The sequence below is a fragment of the Nuphar pumila genome, chromosome 4 (assembly GCF_984573655.1).
Source record: "Nuphar pumila chromosome 4, dmNupPumi1.hap1.1, whole genome shotgun sequence".
Classification (NCBI taxonomy): Eukaryota; Viridiplantae; Streptophyta; class Magnoliopsida; order Nymphaeales; family Nymphaeaceae; genus Nuphar; species Nuphar pumila.
In genome coordinates, this window is record NC_143252.1 from 1,988,772 (window position 1) to 2,014,280 (window position 25,509).

Genomic DNA, 25,509 nt, shown 5'->3' on the forward strand with positions numbered 1-25,509 from the left:
GTCTTGCTTGGATGGAATCACTGTTGTCCACTTCAACCGCCCCTACCGATTCTTCTTGTAGAATACGCAAATCCTCTCCCCACCCATTAATCAAACTGAATTGCGTTTTTCCTTGCTCTCTGGACCACTGAAATAAAGTCCTCATGAAATCCAATTTTTCTGAGAGCTGCCATCTTGCCTCTTGGTCAATCATCCACCATTCATTCAATGTTTTTGGACATCCCCTCATGCCGCAACCATCAGTTTTCAAACTTGAAGAAACTTTTCCTAGTGGGCCAACCCTCACCCCAAGACAGTTTAATCACTCCATGATCCGATATCATCCATGGATCAATGCTGGCTTTAGTATCATGATAGGCATGAATAAAATCCAAATAAACCAGAAAACAGTTCAGCTTACGTAGGATGGAAATTCTCCTTTTATTGGACCACGCAAATAATCCACCTTCCATGTGGGCCTCCACAAGATCCCATTCTTGGATAAATTGTGCATATTTTTTGTGAGATTTTGCGGACGATTTGAATCTCCCATTCCTAAAATACAGTTAAGAGTTCCCCACACACAATTTTCCATTTGAGACTGAAAATCTACGGCTCACGATTCATAAAAATAAGGGTGTTTTAAGAATGGCATAAAACATCATATTAATGTTTAACACATGAACATAATAAGAACATGCTAAACAAGATTCAACGGTTAGATTTTGTGTTTGGAGCTTAGATCTATGTTAATCGAGTACCACCATAGAAGCAAATGTTATAAAATAACATCTCGCGGAAACTGTTCATATACTGATACACGTCAATGCAAAGAAATCCAGCTCTTAATTTTAAAATGCAACAAATTGTCAAAGGTACTGTGGAAACGTCCGCCATCTCTGGTTATCTCATTTGGTGAAGATGCAACCTACTTTAACCTATTAAGGCAATTTAACAACCTAAAGATTAACAAGAGGAAAAAAAAAAAGATACAATGAAAATTCGAATACAACGTAATCTAAAAAATGAAGATTGTTCATGATAAATTTTTTCTTCATTTTCATAAGCAAGCTGGGGGAATTAAAAACAAAGACCCCTCTGACAACGCTGCAGCTCTCACATCTGGGCCACTTCCATCAGAACTCATCAATAATTCTGTTTAGTAGTAGTGATATTACAGGACACCAACCCGCCTGAAGATGCTCATAAGATTTTTTCAGTCTTCTCATCATCATACTGAGATGCCCTTCCAGTTCGCCCAGCAACAAGATCTGATGACGGTGACTCGCATCCTATGTCAAGGCCCTGGTAAGATCTGGTGGAGAAAAATTCTACTCCTGATTTAGTTGTTCTCTTTGCAAGAGTAGATGGTGGGTATCCATCTACTACTTTCAGAACCTTTTCTGTAATATTTGCTAATTCTAATGAACTTCTGCTATGTTCCTCTCCATTTTCTGGAAAAAGAAATTAAAAACTCACATAAGAGAAAACACATAACAGCCATGAAGTGCAACAGATTTTTCGGCATCAGGTATAAGCCAACAGTTTAACGCTTCATGTTATGAATAGCCTAGAATGCTCTAAGAGAACTACATCAGATGTAGGCTGAAAAAACATTAGATATTTCATGAAATGGCAGTGTTACATGCCTCCAAATGTAGCATAAAAAACATGGAAAAATTCATAGGCAATGCGCTTGGCAGCGATTTGATAATTTGTTGGAATCTTCAATGCAACATATCCAAGATGTAATAAAAGAAAGTCAAATATCATGTTTTGATCGCAAGGCTATATATACTTCTAGGCATTATCCAAATTTCTTAGAGGAAAAGATCAACATTGTGAGACAATGACTCATCAACCAAAGCCAGATAAGAATGGCAAGGTGATGCAAATCGAAAAACTCAATTCGCCAAGAAAGCTACTCAATCGAAAAACATTGCCTATGAAATTTTCCATGGTTTTTATGCTACTCTTACAGGGATCTAACTACGAAAATGGGAACAATGAAAACTCAACAATAAACTATTGCATTAAAGGAAAAAAATAACTGAATTCAATATTCTCAAATCAACTCTAATCCATTTACAGGGCTCCCTCATATATAAATAGATGAGACTTCCTAATTATAATTCAAGTAAACTACCTACCCTGATAACCCTCTTAAAAATTAAACTTATCCTATTCTAATGAAATCTGGATATTAGATCTAATACATAAATCTAATATCTGTTACAAATGACCCAAAATGCAAAATGATCCAAATACAAAAGATTCAAATGATAAAAATCCAAAATATTAATCGGATTCAAATGGATCCTTATGGTTGCATCACTCTCCCCGGGTTGGAGAAGACTTGCACTCGAGTCCGGATCTCGCTTGCGTCTCTTCCAATTCCGCTCCACCTTGTGGGTTATGGGCCCACAATATGAAAAATGGATGTTGTTGTTGGCCCTTAAACTGAGTAGTCCGAATTGTTCTGGTATGTATCTGGAAGCATGAAATATTCTTCTCGAACCATCCGTAGTCATATGGATCCCTATACTGATATGGATCAAATGGATCTAGGGTTAGTTTGATCCCATCTAAAGAAGTCCATGAATCGACGATCTGGACCTCTTGCTCCATCATCCTGTGTTTCATATAATGTTGATGCACTCCAAACAAGTTTATGGCTTGGGGCCGGTTTAAGGATCTCAAAACTAAAGGACCCAGATTTTGGATCCAAAAATGAGGTGAGGCAAGGTACAAACGGGAGGGAACTGGGTTTTGAACAAGGCTCTGGACCCAAAAAACCAGAAAAAATAGGTCTACTGAAGAACGAACTAGGATCTGAAGGTATGAACCGGAGTGCATGGTCACCGACCCGATTTGATTAGGATCTGAACCAGCTTGAATCAGCGTGGAACCTGTGGAAAATTGATTTGAATCAGGTTTTGGTACTATTACCAGGACGAACGTGTCTTCTGAACCGGCTCGGTCTTGTAACGCACCAGGTGGCATCCTTTCCACGTTGAGGTCGTCGATGGAGGTGCCCTCCACCTCCATCATGCTATCCACGTCGATGTCGCCTTCGGCAGGCAGGGGGCGCCGGTTGGCTGGATCTGGTCGACGGACGAACACCAGCCAGGATCTTTCCAACAACGACAGCGAACACGTTGGAACGCTGTTGCAACTCGATGGTGGAAACAACCCCCACCGCCACATTGTTGGTACCAACGTTGACTCTAGCAAGAAGGGGAGGTGTCGACCAGATCCAGCCAACAGACGAACACCGGCCAAGATCCCACCGACAATGAGTTCGTCGTTGATGGTAAACTCCACTGAGGGGAGAACTGGCGGCAACCGACGCATCGCTTGCGAAGGCAGGGAGTCAGGCGGCCCCTTTTCTTGCGAGGCAGGGTCTGGCTGGCCAACAGGAGTACGTCGGTCACTGACGCTAGGCCCTTGTTCTACCGGTATATGGAAAGAGGGAGAAGGGACAGGAGCGGAGACTGGCCTCTTGCCCTCTTCATTTGTTTCTCTCAGAAAGCATCCCGCTGGCAAGACAGGTTCCTGAAGGCCAGACCCGTCTGGCATGAGACAGGCGAATGGGGTTCCATCGGTATGGGTCGGGGGTGTTAAAATGTATCTAATATATATATATATATATATATATATATATATATATATATATATATATATATATATATATACTGTATATTACATCAATACCCAATAGGGGTATTTTTGTAATTTCACATAGTTGTTTTAAAAAACAACTATTTTCGAATTTCATAAAATGTAATTTTCTTTTTTATTTTTTAGAATTCTTTTTTTTGTATTTTTTGAGGACTAAAAGGGGCTCCAACCATAGAGTCGTTGGAGCCCCCAACGGTCACAAATGTGACCGTTGGGGGCTCCCAACGACTCTATGGGAGCCCCCTTTTGGCTCTCCTTTTGAGGCCCTTTGGCCCTCCTTTTTCCTTCTCTCCCTCTTGTATAAATAGGGGTGAACCCCTTGTGTATTTTCATTCTTGAGAGCTTTCTCTCTTCTCAATAATAGGCTTTTTATATTGTTGCCTTCTTAAAGGCTTGTGCTTGTATTGTCCCTTTGTGGACTTGTGATATTGTCTCTTTTATTCATTGTTGTAAGTGCTTGTATGCACTCTTTATATTTCTGCAATATCTCATTACAGGGGGTTCATTCAAAATGGCCGTTGTAGAACAGACTTCACCTAGGGCTTCTTGATCATCAACGGCCACCCTAAGTATGGCATTTGACGGGGTGAATTGGGAACCAGGATGCCGCATGTATTCCTCAAACAACCTTTCCAACCTTGAGAATCTCCGACCTGTCTTCCTACTCATTTCTGCTATTTGTTGTGCCCTTGAAGAATCTAAGAGGCACATTGTGTTGTCAAATCCTTAGATTGAGTGTCCTGTAATTGACAAATTTGTCAAGATTGTTCCTCGAATAGAATTAAGGTGATAATCCCAAACTCTGATACCACTTTAACACAAATTGAAAAACGTGATTCGTGAAGAAAGCTATGTTACACAACTCTTGCAGGGATCTAACTACGAAAACGGGAACAATGAAAACTCAACAATAAACTATTGCATTAAAAGAAAGAAAATAAATGAATTCAATATTCTCAAATCAACTCTAATCCATCTACAGAACTCCCTTATATCTATAAATAGATGAGACTTCCGAATTCTAATTCAAGTAAACTACCTATCTTGATAGATAAACTTATCGTAATCTAATAAAAACTAGATATTGGATCTAATACTTAAATTTAATATCCGCTACAAACCGATGTAGTCAAAAGAGTCAACTAGGCGCCTAGTCGGGCTAATCTAAACAAAAACTAGAAATCGATATTATTCCTAGTTTGCCCCATTTCGGTGTACCGATTTTCCCAACTAGGTGCCTAGTCGGCACTTAACCTGCCCTCACCTAGGCATGAGAGCAGCTACTTTTTTTTCATGTTATGCAAACACGAAGGAGGGGTTATAAACCACTCTCTCTCTCTCAAGCTCGCCGCCGTCTCCCCACCCTCCACGCCTCATACGCCGCCGTCTCTAGGTATGCCTTCTCTTCTTCTCTCCCCTTTCCTCTGCCTCTTCATCTTCTTCTCTCCCTCTTCCTCTGCCCCTTCTCCTTCTCACCCCGTTCATCTGCCTCTCTCTCTCTCTCTCTCTCTCTCTCTCTCTCTCTCTCTCTCTCTCTCTCTCCTTCTTCTTCTTTTTATTCTCTCTGTGAGATTGTGACTCCTTGTCTCTCTTTCTCTCTCCTCCTTCCCCCACCTCTTCTTCTTCTCTTCCCCTTCTTCCGCCTCTTTTTCTTCTCTCTCTATCTCTCTCCCCCTTCCTCTGCCCCTTCTTCTCTCCCCTTGCTTCGCCTTTTCTTCTCTCGCCCTTCCTTTGCCTCTTCTCTCTCTCTCTCTCTCTCTCTCTCTCTCTCTCTCTCTCTCTCTCTTTCTCTTTCCTCCTTCCTCTGTCACTTCTTTTTCTTCTTATCTCTTTATCTTTGCCTCTCTTTCTCTCTCCCCCTTCACCGTCTCTTCTTCTTCTTCTTGAACTGTTAGTTTGTTATTACTTATTATATTAGTAGTATTCATGTATAAGTTCCTTTTATTTTTTCCTCTAAATTACTAGTAGTATGTTATTACTATGCTTGAAGATATCAATTATCTTATGATCGTGCATTTGTTGTTGACTAATTTTATGTTAGATACATGTTTGCTATTTGTTTTAGCACTTTATTTTAAGAATTTAGTTCATTTTTAAATTATTTGGCATTTGTTGATAGTTGTTCACTTTGCTTATTCAACTGTTTTTAATATTTGGGTAGGTTTTGTAATGCTCGACATGTTTTTTTTTGGTCTAGTGCTTATTGTTGATTGATTTTATGTTGCATATATGTTTGTTACTAATTTTAGTAGTTTATTTGCATATTTTTATATTTTTATTAAGGTACCGACAAGTCCGCCTAATCTCTGACTAGTATTTTTAGGGGTCCACCGACTAGGCACCGCCCAGCGCTTTTGACTACATAGTTACAAACAACCCAAAATGAAAAATGATCCCAATACAAAAGATTCAAATGATAAATATCCAAAATATGAATATGATCCAAATGAATCCTTATGGACCCAAGTCTTCTGCTCCGCTCCTGTATCACAAGGCCGGATCTTCCTAATGGATTTTAAAATGGCTAATGGAAAATTGTAAGAATAAGAATGGATGTTCAGTTAAATCAGCATCCACCATTCTAACCCAGGTTGGCCTACTAATCAGAGCCTGAACACCTCTAAATCATCTGAAATCAGCAAATTTTCTCAACCAGCAGTGAAGCAGTAAAAACTATTCCAAAAGAAAGCGCGCACATACACAAGATTTAATGACAAAACATAAAACCAGTTTCAAAGAGCAAGAATCTTAACGATCATGTTATACACATGATTTTATGATAAAAAATAGAAAAGCAATTTCAAAGATCAATAATTTCAGCAATCATGTTTCCAAGCAGTTCTTCCGCTTCTGATTTTTCATAGATCAGAATCTAAAAGTTGACTACTGGAATGTGACATAAAATAATCATATAATTAACAAACACTCTCCCATATTTTTCTGAGTGAATGACACTAAAATTTCAATAGAAAATAGTAAAGCCACATTAAATTTGTGATAGTCATGATATATTAAAAAAATGAATATTATGAATTCACGTCCAATCAATTTAACACAATAAATTCATAGGAAATATTTGGGACTATGCAAATATTAAAGAAACATCAAATTTCCAGAACTGGAAGAACGACATAAATCTAGATACTGGATTTGATAGCAGAAATACTATTTGGACGGAGAGGGACAAAAGCATTTTCCCACCTGAACTCTGATGCCACAAAATGTAAAAGAACAATCTAATCCATATCATGTGTTTAAAGCTAAGATAAACGAAATCATATTCACAACTAAATATAGAATATTACCTTCAAGATCTTCCACATAGCCACCTTCAAGAAAAGAAAACCGAGCTTCTTCAACTTTGCATCTGACTTCTTGGGGAGAATAATTCATCAATTTCTGAAATTCCATAACATATTCTCCTGTCCACTCATGTCCTCTACAAACAGAAGATTCCAGCCAGTGTTTATTGATAATGCAAATTTTAATGAGCATTGACAATGATCTCAAATGACATGGAGGCACAATACACAAGAACTTTTAGGTTTTTAATTGCCAGAAACAAGATTGAGCAGTCCCTTATGAATAGAAAAACCAATACAAATATTCTGAATCCCCAAACACTAATGCATGTGGCATCTTCAGCTTCATTTAAATGGCAGAAGACAAATCTGTCAATCAGCAATACTTTAAAGATTCTTTTCAATAAGAAAGCTATGACAATTTCAAATATTACTCTAGAAAGCAGATATCTTGCTTCTGTAACATGCAAAACTTTGTCCTGGGTTTCATGTCGGCATCTCAGGGCACATGCTCAGCAGACAACAGCTAAAAGGCTACTAAATAGTCTGCACAAATGAGTATCACAGTGAAGGTATTGCATAGAATATAATTTTGCTGCTGAAAAGAAAAGGTATGAACAGCATAAAATACAAGCTGAAACTTCAAAATGAGCATGAAAATGTCACCAGCTACAGACTGTCAGAATGAAAGTAAGATGCTGTACAGACATCGGGATCCACTGAAATTTATTTATAAACAAAGCAAATCTGTTTAAAGTTCAAGAAAAATAAAAAATAGAATAGCGCTCATCAGAAATCAAAAAATGCTGACAAGATAAGTTATTTGAAAAAATGTGAAAAAACACACAATGTGAATAACACAGTGCAAACATAGAAGAAATACTAAGAATCCCCAAAAATTGCAACAAGTCATCCCATTAAAATCCATTTGTTGTAATAGTTTAAAGCTTCGAAACAAAAACTGAGTTGTCAAGGTATTAATTAAACAAGAAACCAACAACCGAAAATAACAATGCCAAATAAGAAAAAAGAAATTGAATGCTAATATACAAATGAAAGCAAGATTCATGTTGCTCTGTCAGCACGGGCAATCATCAATAAGAAAAGCATTTAAGAAAACATACCTGCTGAAAGCTAGTATGGCTTCAAAGGGGGTAATTACTGGAGCCAAAAACTCTTTGCTATCCAAAAGTGCAGTTTGAGAGCAAGCAACATGAATAAACACATCACACTGCCCAAATGAAAGAGCATAATGAGTATTACCTACAAGCAAATGCCATAAGCAGACAAAAGCTAAACTGATATTCAAACCTCTGGAAAATTTGCAAGTTTTGCAGGGTTGGGTCTTCCCACAACAAATGTGTAAGACTTCTTTCCTGCTTCCTTAATCAATGCTTTCATTCGACGAATCATATTCAGATATCCAGCTGCACTTAAAAAAACAGGATCAGCAGATATGTATGACTTGATAGCACAAACAAGTAGAAATGTCACAAGAAGCTCAGGTTAATAAGCACCAGCCATAGTTAAAGTCTCCCTATATTTGCCCATAATAAGAAAAGGGCAAATTTTCACTTTATTTTATGACAGCTCTTTAGAAAGGCATAAAATATAACACAGAAAGAAGAAAGAATTGAGAAAAAGAACATTGGCTACCAACAGGTATGTGGGAGATAATGCATACTATAAGCACAAAGGTAAGATGCGCCTTACCTGCTTGGCTGCTACTTGTACGAGGTGTGCAGGCATTTTCTTAAGGCAATCTTCTCAAAGAGCATTAAAATAAAAATCATTCATCCATGGATATGGTAGAAACCAGTGTTGTATCGTATTGTATCGTACGATACGGTATGGTACGATACATATCGTTATTTTTAGATTTTGTGATACAATACACACTTGTATCACGATACAACACTCAAGTAATAAGTGAAAAGTGATTAAAAATCAAGTGCAACTATTGCCAAAATACCGGTTGAAGCATCATTTAGCCGAGACACTCCTAGGACTGCCCCTGGGGTGCAACCCAACATTTGTATTGTTGTGACTCCTCAACATTTATTTGAGCGGGTGAATGTTGCGGTTGAGAGATAATTTTATGATGCTTGCATTTCTTTCAATGCGGCAAATTTCTTTCATTTTCAGGTCATGGCAAATGTCATAACCAATATCGGGCATGGATATAAAATGCATTTGTATCATACTTTGAGAGAAAATGTTTTAGATACTAATGTGAAAGAAGTGAAGGCATATTATGATGAGACGAGGCAGTCATAGAGAGAAATTGGGTGTCGCATCATGAAAAATGGGTGGACAAACAGAAAGTCAAGGACCTTGATAAATTTCTTTGTCTATTGTCCCAAAGGAACTATGTTTTTGAAGTCAATTGATATGTCTGATACGCTCAAGATTGCAAATGTATTGTTTAGATTTTTTGATCAGGTTGTGGAAGATGTTCAAGCTTAAAATATTGTGCAATTTATTATTAATAATACAACAAATTATAGGGCAGCAGGTAAATAATTGGCAGAAAATTTTGGGCTATTCTTTTGGACCTTGTGGGTTGCCCATTGCATGGACCCCATGCTTAAGGACATCGACATCATGGATGAGATAAAGTAGACAGTTGAATGCTGCCAAGAAATTACTATATCTAGTAAAGAATAGAGATGAACTAAAAAAATGTTGTCATCGTATGAGTGGAATGTATATCCCCATGCACAAAAAAAAACCCAAAGAAATTGTAGATATTGTATTCAGAAGTGAATTATGGAATTCATGTGTGAAGTTGTTGAAAATAACTATACCTTTGGTGAAGGTGCTTTGATTGGTTAACAATGAAGACAAACTAGCTATGGGTTATCTCTATGAAGCCATGGATAAGACAAAAGAGGTCATTAGAGATCATTTGAACGAGAAAAAAAAATTATACATATCTATATGGAACATCATTGATCATAGGTGGACTGGCCAACTTCATCAAACTCTTCATGATGCAACATATTATTTAAATCTTGTATTTAGATACTCCCCTACGTTTAAATGGATAGGGAAGCCAACAAAGGACTTTTGGATTGCATCGAAAGGTTAAACCCTAAGTATAACATTCAATATCAAATTCGTAAGGAAATGAAAACTTATTATAATGCATTGTATGATATGGAGAGACCTGCAGCAATGCAAAATCGTGTCACAATGCATTCAGGTAATTTATTTTATCTATTTTAATTTTAATTTCATATTATTATTTAGTTATGATTGTATTTATTGTTGTCTTATTGATTTCTCATTTTTTTTTAAAACATGTGGCGGCCAGGTTTGGAAGTGATGCTCCAAATTTGTGAGCTTTTATCATTCACATTCTCAATCAAACGTGTAGTGCAAGTAAATACGAGAGAAAATGAAGTGTCGTTGAGCAAATCCATACAAAAAAAAGAAATAGATTAGAACACAAAAAGCTCAATGAAGTGATGTTCAAATTTGAGAGCTTTTGCCATTCACATTCTTAGCCAAACGTATAGTACAAGCGGATGCGAGAAAAACTGAAATAAAGGGTAGGCATGAAACTCTTTGGGCCTTTTTTCTTTATGCTTCGAGAGGCAATGCCTCGGTGGCCCCTAGTCCAGAGAATTTAGGGGGCCAGGACTGCCAAATTTTGTCTTATGTCGGCATGTCCCTAGGTCTTCTACAGAAGTAAGTGATCGATCACCGTTATGGATGGAAGTCATGCCCCAAACAGTGTCTCTCGCTGTAACACCACTCTTGAGAAACGTCAGCTACTCGGAAAATTAAAATACATAGCATAATAAACACCCGAGAGTAATCTAGTATGTTTAGTAGAGGGCCTACACATACTCGATAGGCATTTTTTGATAATTAAATGAAAAATTAAAATAACTGATCACTTTACTTTTCTGCAATTTTATTATATGTTCATATGATTATGTGAATGAATGCATGTAAATATATTGTTGTTATGCATGCCTGAAATAAGATATTATGATTATGCATATCTTGAAAATATGAATTCTTAAACTTTACTGTTTAGTAATTTAATTGCATATTTAATATTGAATTTTGTATAATGTGATTCATATATGTTATGCAAGCTTAGTGTATTGTATATTATCTGTGTGAATCTTACAGAGACTCTTAAAAGACTCATGTTTTGAAAATAAAATATTTTTCAGGTAACATACGATCTGATGGAACGGATGCGGGTTGTTGCAGAGGGGATGTGTGAGACTGATAATTTCGAGATCCCGAGGACTCAAACTTTAATTAAATATTATTTGATTATTTTAATTATCGACATTTCGACAAATGCATGAATGGTTTGATAATTAGTTAGGTTGTTTAATATTTTAATTAATTTTATTTATAAATGGTTGAAAGTGTGTGCTTCAGAATATAATGCGTCGGAGAGGTTTAACCAAAAAACCTGAATGTTTGATTGATTTCAAATCAATATTTTTTGTTGTGTTTCCACAACATAAATAAAGAAAAAAATGGGTTTTATCGTTTAGATGCATTTTTTTCAAACTTTATTCTAAGGAGCTATTAAACATCGATGCATGTTCAGGCTGACTCTTTAGAGCTCAATTCAGTTAAGGCAAGGTCAATGATGAATCATTTAAATTAATGATTCTTTTATGTAATGTGTTCAATCAGTTTGTTAATGATGGTTCTGTACTGGATCTGGTACTGGGAGGCTAAGACATGCTCAAGCTTGTGCTCAAGCAGGCCATCTAGTGTTTGGTACGGTTAGAACATATCCGTTGGTGAAACCATTGCATGGTTACATATTAGAAAAAAAAATATTTTCTGTATTTTTTAGTTAAAATTTGTCAGACCCCGTAGGTTGGATTTTGCATTTGGAGCTTAGATCAATGTAAATCAAATGTGTACCGCCATAGAAGCACCCTATATATAGGGAAAATATATGGTGGTTCTGTACCATGATATCATACATTGGTACACACTCTTGTTTGCATATATCTAGCCATCAATTGCTAAATTTAATCAGACAGATGTCTTAGCATAATTTATTTACTATATTAGAAGGTATTATCATGTTCAATACACCATAAGATTTAAGTTTTGAGAGTGAAAATCAACGGCTCACAATTCATGAAAATAAGGGTGATTTAAAAATTGTATAAAACATCATATTTGAGTCAACTCTAACACATGGTAATAATAAATATAATATTCTAAACATGATCCAATGGTTAGACTTTGCTTTTGGAGCCTAGATCTATGTAAATCAGCGTGTACCACCATAGAAGCATATATGTATATATATATATATATATATATATATATATATATGTGTGTGTGTGTGTGTGTGTGTGTGTGTGTGTGTGTGTGGCAATCGTTTGTAAACTTTGTATTTGCAAACGACTTAGTTCTTTTTGGAGGTAGGTTTGGCCCTGGAGATGAGATCTACATGGTCTATTTTGTGAGGATTGACATTTTGATCAGCATTATAAGTATGGTACCGTATCGTACGATACAGTACAATACATAACATTACTTTTGAGGTTTCGATACGATACACACTCGTATCACGAAATGAGTGTTTAGCTTACTTGTATTGTGTGTATCATACGATACAACCCTAAATCGTATTATACAATGCAAGGTATATCATACAATGCAACAGAGGCGTACTTTAAAAAGAACCGAAACTTATTTATTAAGTTTGGGTTTTAAAGACCTTAGAGCCAACTTCCCTATTTGTGTAGAGGCCATTAGAGGGGAACCCATGCACCCTAAGAGGAGTGAGAGCGGTTTGGAGGCTGATTCAGGCGCAAAAGAGAGGACTTTTGTGGTTTGCTAAGAGTGCATTTCTATTCTTTTTCCACTCCAGGAAGTGGGCTAAGTAAATAATCCATGTTTTTTGCTTCATATTGACCCTAGCTCTAGACTCATCAATCAAAACAATATCATCAGCAAACAACATACACCACGGCACATTTTCTTGAATTGATCTCGTAAGCTCATCCATCACTATAGCAAATAGGAAAGGGCTTAATACAGATCCTTGATGTAACCTAACTATTATAGGAAAATTGGTTGTCACCCCTCCACAAGTGTGGGCATTGGTTACTACTCCTTCGTACATATCTTTAATTATACTTATGTTAGATCTATTATTTAATGGCTAAATCCATACAAACTATTGTGTGTATCACTGTATGGTATCGTGGTAAAGAACCACCATATATTTTCCCTAGATATATACGTATTTATGTATATACTATAGATAAAACTAGACTTGGATAGGGTTAACTGAGTCCAATTTTGGACAAAAATTGCCCCTGATGTGGTTGACTGCACCTGACATTGCGAAAGCCATGTCCAAGTGTCACACTCGTATGGACGCGGGTGCAACACGGATACGTTAGCCTTTTAGAAGAGTTTATGTTACATAGTTGAAAACATAGTCAAATTTATCATTGATAATGCAAGTAAACAATTGGCAAAAATTTATGGAATATTCTTTTGGACCTCATTTGCTACTCAATGCATAGACCTCATGCTTGAAGACATCGACAATATAGATGAGATAAAACAAACAGTTGAATGCTGCCAAGAAATTACAAAATTTATTTACAATCATACATGGATTTTAAGCTTAATGAGAAAGTATACCAATTGTGTTAGAGTTGATTTATAGTGCAATTACTAGATTTATTATAAACTTTTTAACAGTGCAAAGTCTAGTGAAGAATAGAATTGCACCAAAAAAATGTTTTCACCTGATGAGTACATTCACAAAAAAAAAGCCAAAAGAAATTGTGGATATTGTATTTAGAAGTGGATTTTGAGACTCTTGCGTGAAGTTGAGAATCATCGTACCTTTGGTAAAAGTGCTTAGATTGGTTGATAGTGAAGACAAATTAGCTATGGGTTATCTCTATGAGGTCATGAATAAGGCAAAAGAGATCATTAGAGATAATTTGAATGAGAGAAAAAAACTCTACAAGCATATATGGTGCATCATTGATCATAGGTAGGCAACTTCATCAACCTCTTCATACTGCAGCATACTATTTGATTATTGCATTTAGATACTCTCCTACATTTAAATTGGGCATAGAAGTGAACAAAGGAATTTTGGATTGCATCAAAAGGTTGATCCTTGTTCATCGCATGCAAGATGAAATTTACAAAAAAATTGAGATGTATGAAAATGCATTCTATGATACAGGAAGACCTGCAACAATGTGAAACTATGCTATGATGCGTCCAAGTAGTTTATTTAGTCTATTTCAATTTTATTTTGTTATTTATTTATGATGTTTTGTATCTATTGTTGTTTTCTTATTTTCTTTTTCTTTAAGGCATGTAGTAGAATAGGTTTAGGAGTGATGTTCCAAATTTGAGAGCTTTTGCAATTCGCATTCTCGGTCAAACATATAGTGCAAGTGGATGCGAAAAAAATTGGAGTATTTTTAGCAAATCCATACTAAAGAAAGAATGATTGAAGTACAAAATGCTTAATGCCCTCATCTACGTTTGTTACAACCTACGGCAAACGTAGAAGTAAATAAAATTATAAAGTTTATTTATCATTTTCATGTATTTATTTAAAGTTCTTTTTTATATCATACAACACCCAACTAATTTTAATTTTTTTATGTCATCTTTTTAGGCAAATTGAGAAGTTATCAAAAAGGAGGAATAGGGAGCAATTTAATCCCATCAATCTAGAACATTTGATGTGTTGGATGCATGGGTTAAAAAAGAACCAAGTGTTTTAACTAAAGACGTCATTCAATGGGAATGTGGAAGGAGTACAAAGAGGTAGATGATGAAGAGCCTAGGTAAAGAAGAAGAAGAAGATAATGATGATGATTGAAATCATATACATTTGCTTTTCTTTATATTTTAGAAAAACTTGGTTATATAAAACTTAAGTATTTACAAACTTGATTATTTTGTTTTTGTTTTTGTTTATGTATTATGAAATTATGAGTCTTGTGACATGTTATTAATTGCATGATATTTCATATTTTGCATTGTTCTTGTGAGATATACATGCATTATTATTTTTATTATTTGACCTTTGTTGATGTCTTATCATAAATGCTTGATGTGATTTTGTGGCTGTATCTTGTGCAATTTATTATTTTTTCATGTGTTATGATTTTTTTAGAATTTTTTCTAATCTTTTTATTGTTTTGGATTTTTCTGAATTTTTTTATTAAAAATTATGATTTCTTACGATACGATAATGGCTATAAACATTTCTAAATCTTTGGATTCATAAAAATATATATTAATTAAACTATTAATATACTAAAATATCATACAACACCCAACTAATTTTAATTTTTTTTATGTCATCTTTTTAGGCAAATTGAGAAGTTATCGGCAAGGAGGAATAGGGAGCAATTTAATCCCATCAATCTAGAACATTTTGATGTGTTGGATGCCTGAGTTAAAAAAGAACCAAGTGTTTTAACTGAAGAGGTCATTCAATGAGAACATGGAAGGAGTACAGGATGCAGATGATGAAGAACCTAGGTAAAGAAGAAGAAGATAACGATGATGATTGAAATCATATACATTTGCTTTTGTTTATATTTTAGAAAAACTTGGTTATATAAAACTTAAGTATATATTAATTAAACTATTAATATATTAAAATATCATACAACACCGAACTAATTTCTAAATTTTTGGATTCATAAAAATATATATTAATTAAACTATTAATATATTACTATATTACTATATTAGTTATAATCTCTCTATATATATAGGATAATACACGTGCTAAATGAGCATGATGGCTAAATGAAACATGCTATTGGATTTTCGGGATTTTTTCAAAATTTTGACCGCACCGATAAAGTTTAAAAAATCAGAAGCCTACAATTTTCATAAATTTTTTATGCTCAAAATACCATTTTTTTCATCCAAAATGCAAGATCAAAGTGTCGATTTCTAGTAAATTAATCATGTTGAACACATCTATATGGTCAAAATTTCGAAAAAAAACACTAGAAATCCAATAAAATGATTCATTTAGCATTGTACCATACTTAGCACGGATGTATTACCCTATATATATATATATATATATATATATATATATATATATATATATATAGATAGATAGATAGATAGACACACACACGTTAATATTTTGTGCTATTGAAGACACCAAATTATATGGAACTATTGAGTTGAAAATCATAGGCTTTAGGTTTTAGATTTCTTTTGTAAACTAAATCTTATGGATGTGATCTACAATGTTTAGTGGAAAATGAGTTTTGAACAAAGTTGTCAGTCGAGGAAGTGGGAGCGGGAAGCGAGGCACTTCAAAAAAATCAGGAAGCGGGAAGCGTGGAACAACTTGGAAGCGAAGCGAGAATCATCTCGAAAGTGAAAAGAGAAGTGAACCGGAAGCAACATAGGAATTGAACGGGAATCGAAGAAAAAACGAAGAGGGAAGCGACCTAAGATTTGAGTGGGAAGCGAATAGGAATCGAGCTTTCCCGATATTATGTTAAAAAACTTATTAAAAGCTAAATTGTCTAAGCCACCCCCCCCCCAAGAAAACCCACTTCCCGATATTGGGAAGAAAGTGGGAAGTGAACGGGAAGTGAGCAGGAAGTGAGTGGGAAGCATGCTTCCCAATTAAAATGGTCGCTTCCCCGCATGTGTCGGAAGCGCCAAGTTTCGCACTTCCAAAACGCATTTCGGGGAAGCGCGCTTCCCCATATTTTATAGCATTTTAGATAACTCTGGTTTTGAATCATATGATTGACATATAAGCATGTCTTTTAAGGGCTTCAAAAATCAACGGTCCATAATGCACTAAAATTTCATGACTCAAAAAATCATATTTTTAGATCGAAATAACACGATCCAAGGTTTGAGCATTAGCAAACAAACCTTATTGAACACATCTATGTGGTATGATTGAGTTGATAAAGCTTGAACCTATGATTTCCAGCTCAATAGTTCCATATAATTTGGTGCCTTCACATTTCAGGTTGTTAGAAATGAGTCCCCGTTTGTTGTTAGAAAAAGGGGTGGTTTCTATTTTTCTTTATAAAAAATGTTAAAAAAATAAAAATAGAACTGTCAAGCATGAAATAATCATTTAAAATAAGTATAAATAGAAAGAAGTTGTTTATAAATACATCCAATTCCAAATGAAGGGAAGGGGCAACGTATGTTCCTACCAATGTAATAAGGATTTCCCATCAAACAGACTTAATAAATGAGCAACCAAAAGACCCAATCGGAAGGAACAACTCTCACAACATCAAGCAATATTCTACCAAGAATGTAAGACTTCTCTCGACAGAAAAGAAAATGAATAATCAAAAGCTAGGTGCACTTTCTACATAATCAGATAAAAAGTACTGTATAGATAACAAGCTACATGTATAAACAAGATATTATCTCAACAGTTTCAAGCTAATGCCAGCAACAGTTTAACAGTCCATTTTCTGTGGAAAGTAGCAGGCCATGAACAAAAATAAGAGAAAAAATAACTTCCTGGTAATAGAGGTATCCTGGATGGCAATGAAATAAAAGGTAATTAAAACTCATGACTTAATTAACATGGAAGTGAAGGGCTTACCAACTCCAAGTGTTCCAACCAAAATCCCAACCATATTTGCATCTTTTGCTTTTTCTACAAGGTAGTATCTAAAGACAAAAATAAATAAAAATGAAAAAAAAAATGGTAGGTGCACCATATTTGCAGCAAACACTTAATGATAAAAAGAAAATTGAAATGTTTAACATAACAAGCAATGCTCAATTTTCACAACTTCCACTAAAATAGTTGTCTATGCTTCAATACCTACGCTTCAGAATCTTCTTCTTTTCAGTAGCATCTTTCACCAACCGACAATCATCTGCACTATACCTGACTAAGGACAAATGAACATTGGTTGAGGACAAATGAACATTGAAAAACAAACAAACCAACATAAACTTTAGAACTTTAACCTGCATGGAGAAAAATTATGGTGATGGTGTCCTACAAATATGACTTAAAATAACAAAAGTACTTCTAAATTCAACTAGCAAAGGCAAAGCATGGACAGTCCCCAGACTAAACCACTAGTTCACAGAACACGGAAAATACAAGTTTGCAAATGGTCTTCGTCAACTTCAGTTGGATAAACTCCCTCTGCCTAAATAGATAACTTCTGGAAACAAATTAAGGAGTCATAATTAATCAAAATCTAGGTTGTAAGAATAGCATGTAATCAGAGGTTTATCTTATGCAAAGTCGATAAAAGGCACAAATTAACATTTAAACAAAATGCAATGATACAACACTTCATGAAAGTCAAACCCAGCAGATTGCTGTTTATTTTCCTGTTTCCTTGAATAGCTAAGCTGCTTAGGACGTTCCTTAGGGTCCATATAGAACTGTCAACTACATTTAATAGTCTAACAATAAATGTATGGGTCTTTTTTTGTTATTAGGTCCACATAGAACTGTCAAGTATGTTTGATAGTCTAACAATAAGAGTCCATTTGGATGATACCAAAAACCTGGTTAAAAACCAGGTTTTACCTTCAAAACCTAGTCTGCTGGCTTGTTCAGATGCCACCAAACCATGTTTGAGTATAACCCCTTTACAAACCTGGGTAGAAGCCCATTTTTTCTCACATCCAAAACTGGGTTTATCAGGTGACCCTACCCTCCCCCCCCTCTTTGCTTTTGCCGGTATATTCGGCCATTTTCCGGTTGCCACAGATCAAAGTAATAGTTGAATTATGCATACCTACTTCACAAGCATTAAAGGTAAGTACTACATTGCAAAATGCTGATTTGTCAGCACCGATCCACAACAATAAGTAGTCCTCCATCTTGCAGCTTTCTGGTATTTCCCATGTTAGGCCTCCAAGGCAGTATCTGATACTACCAGCTGCACAATCAGTTTGCCTACAAAAACCTGACTGAAGTGTTATGTTGCCCTCAAATAATTAATGATGTGATAATCCAAGAGTACAAAGTTTTAAGACAACATGATATGCCAGGAGCTCTATTACCTTGTGCTGGATCAAAATTGCAGAAGAGAACATCGGCATAATGAAGTTCCAGGTTAGATTCACTTGATGATTTCACCATCACTGCCTCTTTAAGGCCTCCTATAGCATGTGAATATTCCAAACCAAAGAGAACCTGCTTTCCGGGAACACAAGTTAAGATGAATAACAGACAACCATAATTGCACAATAGGTATATTTGATCATACCAATATTGGTTTTCCACCAGGTGACAAGCTATCAAATATAGATTCTGCACAAGCATTCACATCTAGTACTGCTTTCCCGAAAACAAAAAGTACTGGCAGTTTTGAGGTTCTGCAGATTAGACGACAGAAACATAGGAAACTGGTAGTCAACATCAAGATTAAAACAATAGACAAAAGCTAAGCAACTGAAGAAAAGAATAGAACAAACAATGGCAAATCCACTAGCAACCATAAATACAAAAGATCAAATTTTGTCAGAAAAGATTATAAAAGACACTCGAGAAATGTCCCCTAGAGCTTAGGCAAGACTAACTTTCAGATGAACAAGCACACAAAGATTTGAAGACAGAGATGACAACAGCTATCTGATTAAACTTGCATCACACTTTCTTATCATACTACTAGAAGAAGATGAGAAGAAATGGATCAGCAAAAACTTTCAGATTTTGCCTAAAATTGAGCCATTTCTTGTAGAACACCCTTTCTTTATTTGTTGATTAGAGAAATGAAGAAAAGGATGATAATGATGAAAACCTGACCTCCTCAGTGACGATAAGACCTACACAATCATCCCCGATGGCAGGGTCTTGCATTAAGTCCCCACACCTATGTCACATAGGTACAATAGCAGGCACGGGGTACAAAGGATATGAAGGGTATGACACGGAAATTTCTAAAAAGATTTTAATAAATGTATTCCCATTGTTTTTCCTCAGGAAGAACTTGAAAGTCAAATGATTAAGCAATTTAGTATTTAAACACATCTGATAGCACGCTTCCATGACTAATTACTTGCAAGTGTCAAGGCATTTGCAAGAAGTTTGAAGATAAAACTCGAATCAAACTCTAAGTAGTAGCAACTATGGCTAAAAACTGATCCAGATTTAATATCCCAACCATAAAACCTAGAACAGCAATACCAAGACTACAGAGATACCGAGTCTGCATGAATCACATGCCTTAGAGATTGACAACAATAAACGCTGCACTTCGATAAACACAGTTAATACCATAGTCACAAATATCAGCCTCAACTATAACTCAGACAGGCAAATTCTCGCGATAATATAGGTTTAATTGATAATTTTTGCAAAAAACTCGATGCTTCAAAACAAAATTAAATATAAAAATAGTAGAAATAAGTAAGAAAAATAACACGTTTAGATAATAAAATACACCTGTAATAAAAAAAATAAGTAAAAATATAAAAGAAAGAAGAACAATGAGTTAAGATATAGAAAAGAAGTACAAAACTAAAAGGTAATTCATAATATTGTGATTTTATCGCGATAATATCGTGACATTCGTGATACTTTCAAAATATCGCGATACTTTCAAAATATCGTGATAGTTTGCCTTTAATATCGTTTTATGAATTTACAGCTATATTATCGCTATATTTTCAAAATATTGCCTATATTTGTGACTATGGTTAATACCAAGTAAACAATTTTGTTATAATTTACCATTCCTTTAAGAAAACACACTTGTAAACAAATACTCACGGGCTTAAGCATGTATGGCCATAATGCACCACGCAATCCACATTGACATGCGAGGCTCCAACCTCATCTACACAACAGCTTCCATAAGTTGTATCAGCCATCACATACAGTTGAATATCTCTACCGCAATTACCTTGCCCTTCAGTCAGCAGTTTAATTTCCTTCCTCAGCGCATCAAAAACTCGATATGCATCCTTCAGCAGTTCATCCGGGAACTGAAAAAATCCAAAGTTCAGGGCGAAAACAAGGTAAGCTAATTACCAGACCAATCAACAATGATATGCATCCTTAGAAGTTCATCTGGAAGAATGAACAATCCATAGTTTAGGACAAAACAAAGGTGACCTAACTACAGAGATCCATCTACTATTTTCCCCAAAAATGTCAAAAATATTGAAGAAATAATATCATAGTGCTAATTACCTTATATGTTAGAAGTTATTTGTACAAATTTTTCAAAATCTTTACCAATTCCAAGACCCATGAGACCATACTCAATTTGATAATACTAAATCACAAATAAACATATTAAAGTTTATCTCTGCTAAAATAACAGAGACTTTGATCTTAACTGGTGTTTCGCCTAACTTTCTGAAGAACTACCATTTTTTCTTTTTGTTTTTCTGTTCTTCCTAAACCAAATGCAAGTATCATCTATTTGAATCTTTGCTCTTACCGGTTTCAATGAGGTAAGGCATCAACTTTTCAAAAACATGAGATCAATTTCTTGGATCGCGTGGTGAACTCCCAAAAAAAACATTAGCACAGACATGAGCTATGTTCTCTTCCAAACTTAATTCCTCCATGATCAACATCTTACTATAGAGATCACTTCTTGTCAATACGGATATTACATGATCTACCACGATAATATAATCTGTCTCGAACCAATTTCCAAATTCACTGCACCATTTATATGATTAAAACCCCAACTTTAACCAAAAAAAATGCATATTCCGAAAATCAAATCCTTTTGGTTGTTTTTCGATTTATCAAAATCATTAATGCTGCTGATAATACTTCGAAAAATAAGGCAACACGCAAGTTGCCGGTGACGTTCATGAAGTTGTTTAAGAAGATGATGCTTAACAAAAAAAAAAGCAAAGAAAGATCGACGTTGTAAGTCTCTCGATTGCTTTACAATTAGATTAAAGTATCTAGATTGTTTAGAATTAGATTCTGGCAAAGAAAAGCATCGTCAAAGAAATGCAGGAAAACGCCCTAACCTAGCACTAGTCCTACCGATAACATTTATTCTAATTTCAAAGGCGACGTTTTGCTAAATTTTGTGTTCAACCTTCTTAATCGACCACGACGAACAAGAAAAAAAAATCACTTCCTTTACACAACAGAATCCGAAGCCACTGAACTTTACTTCGAGAGAGGGAAAACACAACAAATTCGAGGGTTTTGCTATCTTTTTTCCTTTTCTATCGACGGAAAAACACGAGAAGAGACGATCAAGGATCCGGGAGAGTTCACCTGCAACGCAATTCTTCGGTAATTCCCGTCGACCACGAACGCTGCCGTCCGAGAGATTTCGTACCGGAACTCCAGGTCCATCGCTCCTTCGGCAAAAAGAGAAAAACGCGATCTGGGGGTGGGGATAAGTTCGTGTCGATTATCGCCGAGACAAACGGGATCTTGGCAAGAGGAGCACTTTCTCTAGCGTCTTGGAGAAGGAGAAGTCGCAGATTTTTTTTTAGGGTTTTTGGTGGGAAAATTTTGGCGTGCGGAGGCGGCGCTGTTTCGAGAGGGGATGGGTCGACCCGACCCGACCCTTTGGGGGGGCGGGGCGTTAATTGGAGCAGTCAATGGGTCGGTCGATCCATATTCCAGATCCCAGAGCTGTGTGCATGCATGTACGAATATGAGAAACTCCAGCATCTCTCTGAATTCGGGTCTGAAGTCGAGGTGGAGTCATGTCACACTTACCATGCAATCTCTAGTCTCCAGGTGAAGTACGAGGGATGTAAACGGTTTAGGATGTTGCCAATAACATACCTGACTAATGCGATGTTTGGCTAAACGGATTTGAGGGTGTCCACATGATCACAACGTATGAAATCACATTCAACAGCACCATCCTTACCAACATTTGGAGAGACATCATTCTTCACATCGATCGATCAGCAGAGCTAGCTCTCCTCTCCACGCCATCAGCATCATCAGGCCAAAAAACCCCACCAGCACCAGCATGGTCCTCTCGCTCCTCCTCCAGAAGAGAAAGAGAAGAAACCCTAGGAGCTCTCACCCATCTCTAGTGTGGGAGATTAATAATATTGTCACTGTTTCAAAAACCAAAATTTCCTTTTTTGCAATTGTTTGGTTTTGTTTTAACCATCTAATTATTTGCAATCAGAAACCCAGTACACGCAAGATGTGAAAGATGTATACATGCAAATGGTTAAGGGTCAGCACACCCTCTTAATTTCTTTTTTTATCCCTACACCTGAAGGCTTTTGAGATTTAAGCTTCAAAAGATTTTCTGTTTTTTATTTTCCTAGATATATAGAATTTAATCACCGTCACGGTTCCTTGGTGGTCTTATTACACTTAGATTCGGTTCCCCACTAGTCCATGGTTTTCCACTTTAAATTGATCCAAATGAGCTTGGATTGTCTACATCACTGCTAGTTTTCTTTTTCCATATGATTCCATCCATTCAGATTTTCATGGAAATTAATGAGATTTTTTAGTATCATTATTTTTGAAATGATAGAAGGTCACATCTTTATTGAGAATTTGAGATTATTTTTAAAAAATTGATTTTATAAAAAATTCTTCTTGCCCCTAATCTAGGGATGCTCCTTTATAGGTCAGGATATCTTACTCCAAAATTCATGACTCTTGAGATAACCTTTGATTTATAGACTTTTCTCAATAGAAGTGGTGACCAAGAGATTTTGAAATCATATAGAAAAACCAATGTCTTTAAACTTTTCTCATTTTCTCATTTTGTTTTTTTTGAAATTTGGTAATGTTTAATTTTTTTGGAATTTTGAAACTTTTTATTTTAGCAATTCTTGAAATTTTAAATTATTTTTAGTATTTTGAAATTTTATTTTTTTTTGAAATTTTGGGGTTTTCCAATTTTTTGAATTTTAAAATTTTGAAATGATGAAAACAAGAAATGACATATTTTTGGGATTTTCAATTTTTCTATGTTTTTTATTTTTTAATAATGAAAGCAAAAAATGACAAAAAATTTTATTTTTTGGATTTTTTTAGAATTTTTATGTTTTTTTTTCTTGCATATATAAAAAGGTTGGGCTAGGAATACTTACCTATGCCCAGTAGATGTCACTCTTGTTGAGTGCTGCAATGGACATGGAAGCATACAACACTCATTGATTGGATAATTACATTTTTTTTTTCCTGAAGAAGAGGAAGTCATTTCCTTTACCACGTGAGGCTTTGGAATATCTGTATCCAATTATTTCTCTTTCTAAGAGGATCTTTCTTATCCTATCGAGAGTATCATTGATGCGTCTTCTTCCCTTTTATGCTTTTCTTTTTTATCCCAGCTTCTTTTTGCTGGAGAAATAATTACCTTTGCAGAGATGATTCTTCTTTTTATTCCTTCTTGTCCTATATGCTTTGAGCTTTCTTCTCTCGTGTTTCAAGAATTCTTTTTGTCATAACTAGCTCCGTTATCTCATAATTAATTATGAGGGTTTATCTTGAGAAATGGCAAGCATCTTGTCCAAGACCACCCCTTTTCGGCATGGGTGCAGATTCTCTGATGTCTTTATCATTTTTCTTGCCCTCATTTTTTAAAGTATCACCCCTCTTTTGAGCAATCTGCTACTGCTATTCTGTCGAGTTATGCTTTCCCAACTCCCTAATCTATTATCATCTTTTATCTCCTTGCCCCAAATTGTGGGTATATCTATCATGTTGTAGGTTCGAATAAGCATAGGTTATGTCACTCTAATTGCAGGGACATCAGCAAATATTACCACAACTTTGTTTTCCCAAGAGATTTTAAGACATTGATGATAAGTGGTGGGTACAACTTTGAGAACATGAATCCAAGGTCTTCCCAACATAAGGTTGTGGGATGCTGGAACATCAGCCACATAAAACAAGGTTTTATGAATAACTCGTCTAATAACTACCTCAAGCATAATGGTTTCTTTGGTTGCGGTAGTGTTTTCATCATATCCACTGATTTAGATGCAGTGGGTTTCATACTCTGACCTTGGGACTCCTTGCCTTTGAGCAATAAGACTTGGACAAATGTTCATTCCTCCTCATCCATCTACTAGGAAATTAGGGACTGAAATTTCATTGATTTTTATTGTTATATACAAAGCTTTTGTATGAAAAAAGAGTAGGCTTGGGTGTGTTTTCTTAAGAAAATATGAGAGGCAGATTGGTCATGACTTGGGAAACTAAAGACATCAGTTTTTTTTGGGTTTGTGGATCCAGAAACTTTTATTTTCTATAGGACCTCATCTAATGCCTTTTGATGTTCAAGTGGGGCTTTAATCAAATCCAAGATTGATATATGGGCCATGGTTTTTGACAATTGATGCTTAAGGTCGCATTTTCTTTCTAGACTTTCACTAGGATCATGATTTGCGAGAGTAACTTGGTTTCTTTTTTATATAGGTTTGGTGGGGTTGGCACTTTCTTATATAGTTGTTCGGGTTGGTAAATTCTCTATGATCGGGTTGCATGGTCTAACCCCCTGAGTTTGCACTGGGCTTGAGAGTCACCACAGGTAAGACTCTAGCAACTAGTTTCTATGGGTCATTTTGAGGTGGGTCCCTAGTGATTTTCCTTGTTTCC

General features: G+C 35.6%; 1 protein-coding gene across 3 annotated transcripts; it reads right to left on the bottom strand.

Annotated features, from left to right (window-relative positions):
* Positions 1–793: 793 nt before the first annotated feature.
* Positions 794–22,363, bottom strand: LOC149839035 (diphthamide synthesis DPH2 family protein). Of its 3 annotated transcripts, XM_090003976.1 has the most exons (12): positions 22,195–22,363; positions 20,846–20,927; positions 20,713–20,779; positions 19,208–19,316; positions 19,002–19,134; positions 18,734–18,904; positions 17,797–17,866; positions 17,572–17,639; positions 8,274–8,389; positions 8,087–8,193; positions 6,966–7,099; positions 794–1,433 (listed from the first exon to the last, which is right to left on the bottom strand). In XM_090003976.1, exons 1-12 carry the CDS (start codon positions 22,273–22,275, stop codon positions 1,183–1,185), a joined length of 1,389 nt encoding a protein of 462 aa, XP_089860102.1. In that variant the 5' UTR covers positions 22,276–22,363; the 3' UTR covers positions 794–1,182. The 3 variants fall into 3 exon arrangements, with proteins under 3 accessions (XP_089860102.1, XP_089860101.1, XP_089860103.1); XM_090003975.1 differs by having other exon boundaries at positions 20,713–20,927; XM_090003977.1 differs by lacking the exon at positions 794–1,433 and having other exon boundaries at positions 6,983–7,508; positions 20,713–20,927.
* Positions 22,364–25,509: the final 3,146 nt, after the last annotated feature.